This window comes from Ceratina calcarata, unplaced genomic scaffold (genome assembly GCF_001652005.2).
Source record: "Ceratina calcarata isolate Rehan_Ccalc_2016 unplaced genomic scaffold, ASM165200v1 scaffold154.2, whole genome shotgun sequence".
Taxonomy (NCBI): Eukaryota; Metazoa; Arthropoda; class Insecta; order Hymenoptera; family Apidae; genus Ceratina; species Ceratina calcarata.
The window spans coordinates 54,711-68,340 of NW_017136637.1; the positions used below are offsets into that span (position 1 = coordinate 54,711).

The 13,630-nt window shown below is 41.8% G+C and overlaps 4 protein-coding genes across 6 annotated transcripts in view; 2 read left to right on the forward strand and 2 right to left on the reverse strand.

Moving 5' to 3' along the window:
* Positions 1 to 8,503, forward strand: part of dpy (fibrillin-like protein dumpy) — a gene marked incomplete at its 5' end in the record, with an annotated part of 63,138 nt that extends 54,635 nt beyond the window's left edge. The window contains 17 exons of the mRNA XM_026819602.1: positions 36 to 224; positions 350 to 703; positions 780 to 992; positions 1,130 to 1,891; positions 2,167 to 2,571; positions 2,734 to 3,129; positions 3,383 to 3,970; positions 4,059 to 5,006; positions 5,079 to 5,447; positions 5,556 to 5,756; positions 5,841 to 6,089; positions 6,178 to 6,366; positions 6,530 to 6,768; positions 6,851 to 7,121; positions 7,189 to 7,427; positions 7,502 to 7,688; positions 7,771 to 8,503. Of these exons, the coding sequence (XP_026675403.1) occupies positions 36 to 224; positions 350 to 703; positions 780 to 992; positions 1,130 to 1,891; positions 2,167 to 2,571; positions 2,734 to 3,129; positions 3,383 to 3,970; positions 4,059 to 5,006; positions 5,079 to 5,447; positions 5,556 to 5,756; positions 5,841 to 6,089; positions 6,178 to 6,366; positions 6,530 to 6,768; positions 6,851 to 7,121; positions 7,189 to 7,427; positions 7,502 to 7,688; positions 7,771 to 8,009 (6,038 nt within the window). The remainder of the gene's footprint in view (positions 1 to 35; positions 225 to 349; positions 704 to 779; positions 993 to 1,129; positions 1,892 to 2,166; positions 2,572 to 2,733; positions 3,130 to 3,382; positions 3,971 to 4,058; positions 5,007 to 5,078; positions 5,448 to 5,555; positions 5,757 to 5,840; positions 6,090 to 6,177; positions 6,367 to 6,529; positions 6,769 to 6,850; positions 7,122 to 7,188; positions 7,428 to 7,501; positions 7,689 to 7,770) is intronic.
* A 175-nt stretch (positions 8,504 to 8,678) lies between these two features.
* On the reverse strand, positions 8,679 to 11,052 carry RtcB (RtcB RNA ligase). The gene is made up of 8 exons (XM_018036845.2): positions 10,851 to 11,052; positions 10,466 to 10,792; positions 10,279 to 10,405; positions 10,113 to 10,219; positions 9,802 to 9,961; positions 9,319 to 9,629; positions 9,090 to 9,254; positions 8,679 to 9,017 (listed from the first exon to the last, which is right to left on the reverse strand). The coding sequence occupies exons 1-8, from the start codon at positions 10,944 to 10,946 to the stop codon at positions 8,790 to 8,792; spliced, it is 1,521 nt and encodes a 506-aa protein (XP_017892334.1). The 5' UTR covers positions 10,947 to 11,052; the 3' UTR covers positions 8,679 to 8,789.
* A 60-nt stretch (positions 11,053 to 11,112) lies between these two features.
* Positions 11,113 to 11,957, forward strand: ND-B14 (NADH dehydrogenase (ubiquinone) B14 subunit). Its single transcript, XM_018036847.2, has 3 exons — positions 11,113 to 11,271; positions 11,520 to 11,635; positions 11,714 to 11,957. Exons 1-3 carry the CDS (start codon positions 11,148 to 11,150, stop codon positions 11,840 to 11,842), a joined length of 369 nt encoding a protein of 122 aa, XP_017892336.1. The 5' UTR covers positions 11,113 to 11,147; the 3' UTR covers positions 11,843 to 11,957.
* A 49-nt stretch (positions 11,958 to 12,006) lies between these two features.
* The window catches only part of LOC108632334 (receptor-type guanylate cyclase Gyc76C), a 60,431-nt gene continuing 58,807 nt past the window's right edge, over positions 12,007 to 13,630 (reverse strand). For all 3 annotated transcript variants that reach the window (XM_026819577.1, XM_018036836.2, XM_026819576.1), the window contains exon 20: positions 12,007 to 13,616. In XM_026819577.1, coding sequence (XP_026675378.1) covers positions 12,714 to 13,616 — 903 coding nt within the window. In that variant the 3' untranslated portion in view covers positions 12,007 to 12,713. The remainder of the gene's footprint in view (positions 13,617 to 13,630) is intronic.

Here is a 13,630-nt window from a genome sequence, read left to right on the forward strand (position 1 = left end):
AATCTATAATTTTTGTTTTATTACGTATATTACAGAACCAGTTCCGGAGTGTATTCAAAATTCGGAATGCCCGAACGATAAGACTTGTTACAACCAGAAATGCATCGACCCTTGCACTCTCGATTCGTGTGGCTACAACAGCCGCTGCCACGTGCAACTCCACCGAGCTGTATGCGTTTGCAACGAAGGCTTCACCGGCAGTCCTCATCAATACTGTGGCGCAAGTACGTTCCTATTTTAAATTATTCAAATTATTACAAATGCATAGTGTTTACAATTTTCATAATATCCGCAAATCTATCTCTTCATCTTATCGTAATCAACATATAATTATTATTTTATTTTGTAGTTGGTTGCCGAGGGGATAGTGAGTGTCCGTTGACGCAGTCCTGTATAAACAACGAGTGCGTGGACGCTTGTTCCGTTACGCAGTGCGGCGTCAACGCACTATGCAGATCCGACGGCTTCCATAGGCCAAGGTGTTACTGTCTGGATGGTTACCTAGGAAATCCATATCAAGGATGCGAGAGGCCAGAATGCACTAGCGACAATGACTGTCCAACTTCGTTGGCGTGTCGTGATTCGAGATGCGTGAATCCTTGCAACTGTCCACCCGCAGCGCAGTGTTCAGTGATCAATCATCGCGCAAGCTGCCGATGTCCACCGGGTTACACGGGTGATCCGTACACCTCGTGTCTAATGGGTAATTATTATTAATCCAGTTTATTATCAGGAATATGATGAACAGAATTTATTTAAAAATTGATTATTTTTTGCAGAACCGATTGACTTGCAGCCGCAGTGCAGGGTTGACGGTGACTGTCCGAGTAAACTGGGCTGTTTCAATGGAGTTTGCAAAGATCCATGCGTGGAGATAAAACCCTGCATCGCTGGTGCCAAGTGTTCCGTCGTGAATACTTTGCCAATGAGAACTATGGTCTGCGAGTGTCTACCGAATTACGCAGGCGACGCGACTGTTGCTTGCATTCCAGGTAAAATAGAATTACATTATTCTTAGGATAGAATTCCAATTAGGAATAGAATTCTCTATTTGATAGAATAATATCCTATGAATTTTGTCAATATCGCGTATCAAACATGGAACTCTATATTCTTTCATTATTTCCAGTGGACAAACAAATCGAGGCGATCTGCAAAACCGATTCGCAATGCGCTACCAATACGGTTTGCCTGAACGAGAAATGTATCAACCCGTGCATCATTAATCCATGCGCACCGAACGCGGATTGCTCCGTGGAGAATCATTATCGTCAGTGTCACTGCTCTCGCGGTACCGCCGGCGATCCGTTCGTCAACTGTTACAGGGACACCGACACTTTCCCAGAGTGCACAACGAACCAAGACTGCGCAACCAATCAAGCCTGCATCAATCAACTGTGTCAAAATCCATGCGTTAGCACTCAGTGCGGCCTAAACGCGGACTGCATCACCGTCAATCATCATCCAACTTGTCATTGCCAGCCAAACTTCGCCGGGGATCCTCAAGTGCAGTGTTACAAGCCTGAGTGCAAATCGGACAGCGACTGTCCTTATGACAAGACATGTCAGAACAACAACTGCATCACACCGTGCCTTGTTGGAGACATCGCCTGCGGCCGAGGCGCGGAGTGCATCGCAGTTTCTCACAGGGCCCAGTGCGTCTGCCCACGAGGCACTCAAGGCGACCCACGCTTTGCTTGTATATCTACTGTCTGCCATTACAACGAGGACTGTGCTGATCATGAAGCTTGCGATAGATTGAACAGAGTTTGCAGGCCGGTATGCGACGATGATACTTGCGGCGACGGTGCTAATTGTATTGCCAGAGAACATCAGCCCAAATGTGTCTGTCCTCTGGGAAGCTCTGGAAATCCGTACATTGAGTGCACTGGTAAATGATCAAAATTCATTTGTTAAAAGTTTATTGACTATTTTAGTATCAATTTAAGATTGTTCTGATTATCATTTCCGCAAACAATTATGCGTATTCTAAATAATAATGTTTTCTCAACAGCTTTCTGTTATCACTTGATCATTACAATTTGCATTCTGCATTTATATTTTCATTATACACTTTATATATTTTCTGTTACTAAATTTTTTTTCTAAATGTACACAACACGTGGTGATAATTTGTGAATTGGAATTGTTCTCTTCTTGTTCAAGGCGTGTCCGTCGAACCCGAGTGCAAATCGGACAGTGATTGCCCACCGAATTTGGCTTGCATCAATGGAAGATGCCAAGACCCTTGCCTGTCCTCGCCCATGTGCACCGGAGACCAAGAATGCGAAGTATTGAACACTCTACCCCTTCGTACAATGATCTGCAGCTGTCCACCAAATACTGTCACCGACGTGAATGGATTGTGTAAGAAGATCGTGTTCGAAGACGTACAATGTCATCAGGATCAGGATTGCAACAATTCCGATAAGTGCGTGTCCGGGACTTGCATCGAGGCTTGTCTCACCACCCAGTGTGGATTGAATGCTCAATGCAAGGCCTCGTCTCATACTGGAATCTGTCAGTGCCCATCCGAATTTAGTGGCAATCCTTACATCGAATGTGCCCGAGGTACATATTTTTTATTAAAAAATTACTAATTTTGACACAAATATTGTTAATCTTACTAAATATTATCAACCCCAATCGTCCTATAATCGTCAAATATAATGATTGCTTTCAATGACTTTCTGATTGATTCTTGATTGATTTTAATCATAAAATGATTTCTAGTTTCTATCACGGAGCGACCACCACCCAGTCCAGAATGCTATTCCAACAGCGAATGTCCTACTGATCGACAATGTCTCAATTTCTTCTGCGTGAACCCTTGCGTGCTCGGGGAAACGTGCGGCAGGAACGCGTTGTGCTACGTGGACAACTATACTCCAGTTTGCAGATGTCCTGCAAATTATGACGGCGATCCACGGATCAACTGCATACCACCTCAGATCGTAGCCGAATGTACGTCCAACAGCGAGTGCGCGGGTAATGCCGCATGTGTAAACAACTTGTGCATCAATCCGTGCAACTGTGGCCCGAACGCTAAGTGCAACGTCGTGGATCATTATCCATCCTGCGTTTGCCCGCCAGGATACTCTGGAAATCCTCAACTGGGTTGCTTCAAATGTAAGTCCCATCTCTCATTAAGGGTCTATCATCTGTTTTTTTTAATTATTTAAGAAAAACTTTTAAAAAAATTAAAAAAGGGGAGATTTTCTTAGGCATTCAATAATTAGCGAAAATTTATGAATTCTTTGTGAAGAAACTATTTATTCTACGAAATTAAGGTATTGCGTACAGTGATTCCCATCAATATTCGGAACAATTAACAATGAAATAGTTTGTTGAATATGTAATAATATTCTTTTTTTAATTCCAGTGGACTGTGAATCGGACAGCGAGTGTAACAATGCAGCGACGTGTTACAACGGCCAGTGCGTTAATCCATGCATCCTGGAGAACAAGTGCGCGATAAACGCAGAATGTTACGGTCACAACCATCGTGCGACTTGTCGCTGCGGGCCGGGTTACTTAGGAAATCCGGAAGTGCACTGCGAGAGAGTGGAGTGCAGCGCTGATCATGATTGCCCGCGGAATCTGGCCTGCAGCAGCGGGCGCTGCGTGAATCCTTGCGCCGAGGATTCACCGTGCGCTCAGAACGCGATTTGCTACGTCCAGGATCACGTGGCCACATGTCGCTGCCCGGAGAACATCCCCATCGGAAACCCGTATTCTTACTGCACGCATCGTCCCACGACGGAGTTCGACGAGCCCGAGTGCAGAATCGACATCGACTGCGCTGATAAATTAATTTGTGTCAAGAACCGATGCATCGACCCTTGCCCGGTTATCAAACCGTGCTTGGAGAACGCGCGGTGCAATGTTTTGGACACTGTTCCTGTGAGGACGATGACGTGCACGTGTCCCGAAGGTTGGACCACTGACGTCGACGGCGTTTGTAGACCAAGTAAGCAATTTATAATGCATCAAATCAAATATTTTTATATAAATTTAAAAAAGTCCTCCTTATTCAAAAATAATATATTTTTCTGCAGTCCAAATAACAGCAATTGGAACCTGTACGACGAACGACGAATGCAGAGACACGGAAGCCTGCATTAATAGACAATGCAGGAACCCATGCAACTGCGGTTCGAACGCCGTTTGCTACGTGCGAAATCACAAACCCATCTGTTCTTGCCAAGAGGGCTACCAAGGCAATCCAGACATCGCTTGTTATTCCGTCGAGTGCAGAAGGGACAGCGAGTGCGCGTTAGGCAAAACCTGCATAAACAACAACTGTGTGAATCCTTGCCTAGTTTCCGACACTTGCGGCGTGAATGCTGAGTGCTTCCCTAACAACCACAAAGGCGACTGTCGTTGCCGTAAGGGCTACCACGGGAATCCGTTGGACCGCTGCAGGGTGATCGGCTGCTACAGCAACGGAGATTGTCCTGGAGATCACTCTTGCGTCAACATGCAATGCGTGAACCCATGCGTGCACAGCAACCCTTGCTCGGCTCGAGCCGAATGCCGAGTATTCAACCATTTGCCTGTCTGTCGCTGCCCACCGCGTCATACCGGCAATCCTTATGTGAATTGTAAACCGGAAGAGAGGCCGGAGTGTAAGGAAGATACCGACTGTCCGAATCTGTTGGCTTGCTTTAACAATAAATGCCAGAACCCTTGCACCGCGGTGCAACCGTGCACGGATCCATCGGAGTGCAGAGTCCTGCCAACGTCTCCGGTTCGCACGATGGTCTGCGTGTGTCCCAGCGGGTACGTCAGCAGCGGTAACGGTACCTGTCGTCCCACGAAGCCCATTCTACAGGTCGAGTGTACCAGAGATAGCGATTGTCCATCGGAGAGATCATGCGTGAATGCTGTGTGCCGAAATCCTTGCGCCTGTGGTCCCAACGCGGACTGCAGCGTCGTCAACCATAAACCGATCTGCTCTTGCATTCTGGGATACGATGGGAACCCCGACTTGGCGTGCACGAAAGGTAAATATATTTTGACAAACGATTTCCTTGAAAATTAATTACAATGTGATTTCTCATATTTCCTATTTTCAGTTGCCGGATGCCGCACGGATGGTGACTGCAGCGGATCGCACGCGTGCGTGCAGCACAACTGCGTTCCAGTGTGTTCGCCGTCGTTCTCCACCTGCGGAAAAGGCGCCGAATGTCACGGTATCAATCACAAGGCTATCTGCGAGTGCCCACCGGGATATGGAGGCAATCCGAGGGTCTCTTGCGTTCTCCTCGGTTGTAAGAGCAATTCTGATTGCCCTACGAACAAGGCTTGTGTCAACAATCGCTGTGAAAACCCGTGCACGATCAACCCTTGCACTGGAAATATGGAATGCAACGTGTACAATCATGTAATAGAATGCGCTTGTCCTCCTGGCTACGTCGGAGACGCCAAAGTTGGATGCACTAAATGTAAGCATTATTAATTTGTATAATTCTTAATGCTTCGTATATTCTATGGAAAAATATGGAAATTCGTATTTCTGATTTCTTACATCACCTACTATTTGTTTTTTGTAGTAATAGAAAAATGTAAGGCGGATAACGAATGTCCGTCGCAAACTGCCTGCTTCAACGGGGAGTGCATCAACCCTTGCGTGAAAATTGGACCATGCGGAGTAAATGCTGATTGCAAAGTACTTGACACGTCTCCGGTGAGGACTATGATCTGCGAGTGTATTCCTGGATACAGAGGAAACGCGGTCGTTCGATGCGATAAAAGTATGTTCAGTACTATTTGTTTATATCCTCTATTATTTCTTGTTTGTAGAAAAGAATTTACGGAAGAATTCTTTTATGTTACAGCCAATGTATGTCCGGTGGAGAAAGGTGAAATTATTGACGAATATGGAAACTGTATCTGTCCGCCTGGGTCGGCTAAGGATGAAACAGAAGTCTGTGTTCCGTGTCGCAAACAGTCCGGTATGATTATCAACGAGGAAGGTTACTGCGTGTGTGCTTTGGAGAATGGCATGATCATTGACGAATACGGTCGCTGCGTCTGCCCGACTCAGCACGGATACAGATTGGACATTAATGGATATTGTAGATTAGGTAAGATAAAATCTTCTCGTTTTAATATTTTTCATCGTCTTACGATACAAAATTGTTCTGTTTAATTAACATTGCATATATTTTACAGTGGATATAGTCGAGTGCAGGCACGACGACGACTGTGCTGACAATAGATACTGTGATAAGACCAGCCAGACTTGCGAGGATCCTTGCGGGAATCAACTGTGCGGTCTCTATGCACTCTGCAATGTTACTCGTCATCAAGCAATTTGCATTTGCATTAACGGCTATATTGGCAATGCTTACACTCAGTGTTGTAAGTAGACGTTCTTGAAGAGCTTTTGTTACGAATCTTGCTATTACACAGAGAGCTGTTCTTATGTATTTCTCAATATTTTATAATATTTCTATACGATAGATCGAAGCCGCGACGCGGAAAGCTAGTGTTTGATAAATTAATTGAATGTGCTTTTTTATAGATGACAGAAACCGATGGCGCACTGATTTCCCAAGACCAGAGATGGTAGTCAGTTGTTTGTCGGATGGGGTGCAAGTCGAGATACATCTTCATGATCAAGAATTCGACGGTGTTCTCTATGTGAAAGGCCACAGCAAGGACGAACAGTGCAGAAGAGTTGTCTCCATTCCCGCAGAAACAATGCACAAGACAGAAATATTCAAGGTGGCGTTTGGAAATTGTGGACTGATACACGTGAACGTAAGTCCACCTCTCAATATCAATTAATTTCTTCTGACTCATCATTTACAAATTGTATACATTAAAATTACGTTATCTTCAGGGACAAGCGAGCTTCGTACTTGTCATACAAAAACACCCGAAACTGATGACATACAAGACCCAAGCTTATCACATAAAATGCATATACCAAACCGGAGAACAGAACGTCACCCTCGGCTTCAACGTTTCGATGTTAACTACCGCTGGAACTATCGCCAACACCGGTCCACCGCCAGTATGTTTAATGAAAATCGTCACTCAGAATGGGAACGAGATCAATTCCGCCGAAATTGGAGATAACTTGATGTTGCAAGTCGAAGTTCAACCTTCCAGTAAGTATCAAACTGACTTCCAAATTGAAGATTAATTTAATCTCTGGATCATTGCATTTTAATTTAGCAATCTACGGCGGGTTCGCTCGAAATTGCGTGGCCAAGACGATGGAAGACAACATGGAGAATGAGTACATTGTAACTGATGAAAACGGTTGCGCGACAGACCCGACGATATTTGGAGAATGGGAACAGAATCCCGAGACGCAGACTTTAATGGCCAGCTTCAACGCATTTAAGTTCCCAAGCAGCGATAACATTCGATTCCAATGCAACATCCGCGTTTGCTTTGGACGCTGCCAACCCGTTAGTACTTAGTACAGCGATATTATGTACTTTTTATTTAAAAAAAGGATAGTAATGAATAACTGATTGATTAGGTGAATTGCCGAGGATACAATGCGTTCGGTCGTCGCCGCCGAGACGTGACGTCCGAGTCAAACGACACATCCCTAAGTGTCACGGACGGGTACGAAGGACAACTTCGAGAAGAAATTACAATCCAGTCGAATTTGATATTCACTCTGGAGAGGAGAGAAGAGAGGTTCACAGCAGATCCGGCTGAAAGTAAGCCCTCGTTCATTTCCGTTCATTTTTTGATTGTAGGGAAGAAAGGGGAGGTTTAACACGAAACTTTTTTCCGTTTCAGTCGCTTCGGCTCAAAGAGTGGAAGACATATGCGTATCTATGGTCGGCTTTGTGATAGCGTTAGTAATCACAGCACTCCTGGCACTAGTCGCCGTAGCTATCGCCGTATCCTGCTGGCTAATGGCGTACCGTCGCCAGCCAAAGACTGCTGGACCACTGCCACATCCACCAGAGTTCCCAAACCCGTTGTTTACTACCGAATCTGTAGCTGAACCGTCTCCTGATTATCACCAATCATAAGTTCTCTAGGATAATTATTATATTTTAACGTAATTTTACGATTATTCTCAATATGGAATGCAGAACAGACCACGTACTCTTCTTTCTCCTCGCTGGTCGGTCTTGTATTTCTGTGAACGACTCCTCCAGTGGCTGACCTTTCCGTTACTTCCCTATTGAGAGTTCACGAAGAGCGTACGATCATTGTTATATATACCCCGAATCACAACGTAGATAAACACTATAAATATAGATAGAGAGCGCGTGAGAGAGAAACGTTTACTATTTATGGTGATGGTTCGCTTCCATTATCTACACACGAGAGAATTTTGTCTTCCGGTCTATCGTTTCTATTCCTCCCTTATTTAGTCACTGGAGGATTCGTTATTGCGTAACACAGCGAATTTAATTCCCGTGTAAAGTCGAACGAATTAGTCTAATATAGCTTTCTTACTTCGAGCGTAGGTAACTGTACATTTTTTATCTAATAAAGCGCTAATGTAATATTTTTAAAACGGCCGGCATTGTGCATTTTTACTTGTCTCTCTCTCTCATCTCGAGAATTGGTGAGAATTATAAACAGTAAGTATTTAGTCGCTTCAACATATTTTCATGTTTGTTATTATAACCGAACAAAGTACTTTTCCGTTTGAATTTACATAGTGTACAAAATAATCAAATAATGCCTAGTATGTATAAAAATTCAATTCATACATTCGCAATAAATATCATGTTACAATTAATAGATACACAATCTATAGATACATTTTCAATCATAATTATTAATATCCATTTAATTATTCATCCTTTGATAACCGCGATCGGTCTTAATTTTATACATTTCCGGGATATTCCCACGGCATGGCACGTATTTACAACATCCGTCACATTCTTATAAGATTCCGGAGCTTCTTCCATCACTAATTTAGGCGAGGCTACCCTAATGGATATTCCTTGCCGTTCTAACTTCTCCAACACGTCTGTGTAATCCAAATTTCGTCGCGATTTAGCTCTAGACAGAGCTCGACCCTATATAAAAAGAAATGTGATTTATTTATTCTATAACACTCTAAAAATAAAATTAATATTTGATAAACTTACCGCTCCGTGACATGTAGATCCGAATGTTTCTTTCATGCCTTGTTCGGTTCCAGTGAGAACGTAACTACAAGTTCCCATAGTGCCTCCGATTAAAACTGGTTGGCCTGTTAATTGATAATCAACAGGAATCAGAGGATGGTGAGGCGGGAACGCTCTGGTAGATCCCTGGAATGAAATTAAATATTTGATTTTAATATACTGTTTCCTATATAACTTATTTCATATTTACCTTTCTGTGAACTAGAAGTCTTTTTTGTTTGCCTTCTACCATGTGTTCTTCTTCCTTCGCGATATTATGTGAGACATCGTATATAACATGCATATCTAGATCGTCGGGAGATAACTTGAACTGTTTCGCGAACGCCTGACGACTGAGAAATGTCATAGAACTCCTGTTGACCCACGCAAAGTTTGCTGCAGCAGCCATCGCTTTTAAGTAATCTTGACCTTCTTTAGAATTAATATGAGCACAAGCTAACTGCCTGTCGTTCGTCTCGATGTTATCTCGTTTCATCGCTTTCTCCATTTGTACAAGTGCATCTGCGATTAATAAAAATACGTAATGATACCTAATTTATTAATGGACTGCGGATTTTTATGCACAATAAATATTTAATATTTTTATATATCAGATGCAATGTTTATATTTTGTTACAGATTCAGTTTTTCTCTAAATGCATAAAATCCGCAGTCTATTTTTTAAGTATCTTACCAGTCGCGACTTGATGACCAAATCCCCTGCTACCGGAATGAATCATCACACAAATTTGACCCTTTTCCTCAATACCCATTTTACTTGCAGCCCATTTGTCATAGATCTCATCTACCACTTGTATTTCAGCATAGTGATTGCCTGCACCCAAGGTTCCCAACTATAAGGTAATTTTTTTTTTAGTAAATTAAGAACTTTTTGTTACTTCTATACCGAGTCTTAGTTTGGCTCGTAGGACTATGTCTTAAAATTATTCCCACCAGTAGCCAATAAAAATATACACTGGTTAAAAATAAAATTATATCTTTCACCTGTGGAAGGCCACGTTTTTTCGCTCTCATTGATACTTTCGAAGAGTCTGCATTAAGCATCCTCCCATACTCTTCGCAATGTTCCTTGTCTTCTGCCCAAATGTATCCTATATCACATTTCCAAACAGTTAATTCCAGCAAACATAATATTTCAATACATCTATACCTTCTCTAAGAGACCAGTCTATCCCCATCTCTAAAGCTTCTTCTAAATCTCTTGCGTTCATAGGTATGATTCCTTTTGAACCGACGCCAACAGGAATATGGTCAAACATACTCTGTGCGAGTTGTTCCTTAAAAAGAAATCACAAATTACTCTTGTTCCTATACAGAATTGCGTTAAATTGCAATACCTTAACTGGCAACACGTCTTCTTCAAATAGATTAGTCCTTAAGAGACGTACTCCACAATTTATATCAAATCCTACTCCACCAGGAGATACTATAGACTTTGGATCATTCATATCAAATGCTGCCATGTTACCAATAGCAAAGCCATAGCCGGAATGCACATCAGGCAAACCGACAGATCTCCAGACAATTCCAGGAAGTGCAGCGACATTAGCAATCTGTTTCATACCAGGGAGAAAACCTCCAACTGCTCCAGGTCTGCATGCATTCTTCAACTCATCGAACATTAATTTTTCCAATGGTTTATTCACATAAAAAACACCTTCAACCTATAAATAAAACAAATCTGAAGCATGAGAAACTGATATACAGAAATATAAACTGTACCTTCATATTAGGTTGAAAGCCTTTCTTTATTCTCCAAGAGTTTTCATCGATTTTTTCTAAATAGTTCAATTCTTCCTGATATTGCCTGACAACCATCTTGATCACAATAAATTATACTGTCACAAAATTATTACTTTAAAATCTCAAAGATTGCACTATGCTAGATTAATGGGTTCGGCTACTTCTACATATGTAAAATAACCGCATGCATTCTAAGTATGACAATATTTATTCAGTTACAGATGGAGCTTCGTAATGTCATCTGTCCTTATCGGTCCTTATACAGTATCGTGAAATATGGCTGCTCCGGTGAGAACAACTGTGAAACAAGTGAAACCAATTTTATCACTGACTCCTATCGAAGCTCGCAGGAGAGTGATAACTTTGTATAAAGCATGGTATCGTCAAATTCCATTCATCCGTATGTACCTCAATTATTATCATTGTGCAAATTATATTTATCGTTACTTAACCTAGTTGTTTCTAAAATAGTACATTTTTAACGAATTAAGGTCTTCTTTTATTAAATACAGCAATTCTTTGTTATTCATGATTCAACATAAGCAGTTGACAGTATGAGAATTGCGTGATTTTAAATTTTATTGAAAAATCAAGATGATACTGTTTTCGTATTGTAGGCCAATAATTGATATATTTATTGTTTTATAGAATATAATTATGACCTTCCAAAGACATCAGAAGATTGTAAGAAGAAGTTGAGAGAAGAATTTGAACGTTATGCTAATGTGCAAGATATAAGAGTCATTGATTCATTACTAATTAGGGTAAGAATTATAAGTTTTATGTAATATACATCAACTCAGTAACTGTTTAACTGGAGTATGATTTTCTTTGTGTCTCAGGGACAAATGGAACTTCAAGAAGTCACGGCTAAGTGGAAACCACCTTGCACGCTATTAAATTATTGGAAAGATACGACAGAACCTAGACCGAAAGATTTTATGTCCAAATTCATCTCAGGAAAGGATTAAACCTCGTGATCTTAGAAAATGAAAGCAGTAATATGTAGAATTAATTATTCGTAAGTTCAGCGAAGAGTCCTTACATATATTTACGTTATCTAAAGAAATAAATTTGTGAAAAGGGGAGGAAACTATGTTTGTTTATTAGAAAAAAGAAATCGAGTTATACAACGTTTGAAAAGACGAACCTTTAATCAGCTCTTACAGAAGATAATATTTCTTTTAATTTACATTTTATCTTTACATCTATATATTATTATTCACCTATATACATTTGACAAGATGATATATTACTAAGCACCTTAGGTACAATCTAGTTCACTTTTCACAGCCATACGGATTATTTGCTTTCCTCCAGTGAACAAGTATCGAAATTATACATACATACATGTATATACATACATACATATGCCCGAAGCACGTGCGCATACTTAACTATCTATTCTTCTTCCCTTAGTCGCGTTGCGCGACGGGAATCGTTTGCACTATCCTCGACATAGACATCTTTTTTACATGATCTCTGTACTTCTGTATACTTTGGTTAGAATCATTTTTATAAAAATCGTTCTAGCTTCATTATATTCTCGGATTAAAAAAATTTTAACAGATAGATCTCGCGCCTACGTAAAAAAAGAAAATTATGTTTCGCCGCCAGTATAAAGCGTACTTTAATACAAGTCGTAAAATATTTAGGTATTAAAAATATACACGGTCCGGTAACTTTCATACCCACAAATTCTGCCTATCTAGTATACGTTAAAAAAAAATGGCAACAATACATCATGCTTATGACTTCGTAATGTAAACGTCTTTGTGTACTCGTACGTTTTGTAAAAAAATCTCCTTCGTCTCTCCTTAAAGAAGGAGCGCAACTTTTGGATCAAACTATACTCTCGCGTTCCGACTGTATGTCGTAGCCAGCTATCACACCCCTCCTTAAAGAAACGTCGCTGTTGCGTAATCCATTGCCACTGAACAGATTCATCAGCCAACTTCTAATCGAGTTTCTCGCGGAAGACTTCTTGTCCGGCACACTGTCCGTGCTAGGAACTTGATCCAGCGAGCGCCAACGTTTAACAGGCACTACTTCTCCCAAATACCCAGTCTCGTCTCCTAACAACGGTGTCTCTGCTTCGTTCGGCGACTCTTCCACCGTGTGAGGCACTATTATCACATTGCCGTTCGGATAATTATTATTTAACACATTATCGGAAATATTCGTCTTCGAGTTAGTCCGCGTGCACTTGTCACAGTTTTCTAACGACCGGGAGCTCTTCTTCGGCTCCTTCCAGGAGGAAATTGGCGACTCGAACCTCTTGCTGTAAAGTTCCAACGGGAATGGGTCTAATGACCGGGACTCCCTTAATATTGCTTGGAACGGATAATCGCTGGTGGAAGACGACGACGCGATCGTCGACAAAACTCTCGCATTTTTTCTAAATTTCGGCCTTGTGTCGATGAACAAATCGTCGAGTGCCATTTTAATGTTCGCCGCTCGATTTTCGACCTCCTCCTGCAGCGCGGCGTTATCCAGCGTCGTCTTTGATATACTGTCGGTTAAGTATAAAGGAGATCGGTCCAATCTTCGGGAATTAAATTTAGGCACAGGACTGGATCCTCCGCATTGGGATGAAGAGTCGTCCGGCGTCGGCCTCGGAACGCACGATTGTCTGCGACTGCCCGCTCCTAAACCGCCCAACAATGAAGCCTGTCGAGAATCCGAGTTCAATTTTGGGCTCCTCCTTGGTCTGCAAAACAGCGGTGCAAGATCGCCGACGTCAACCTGATAATATAGAA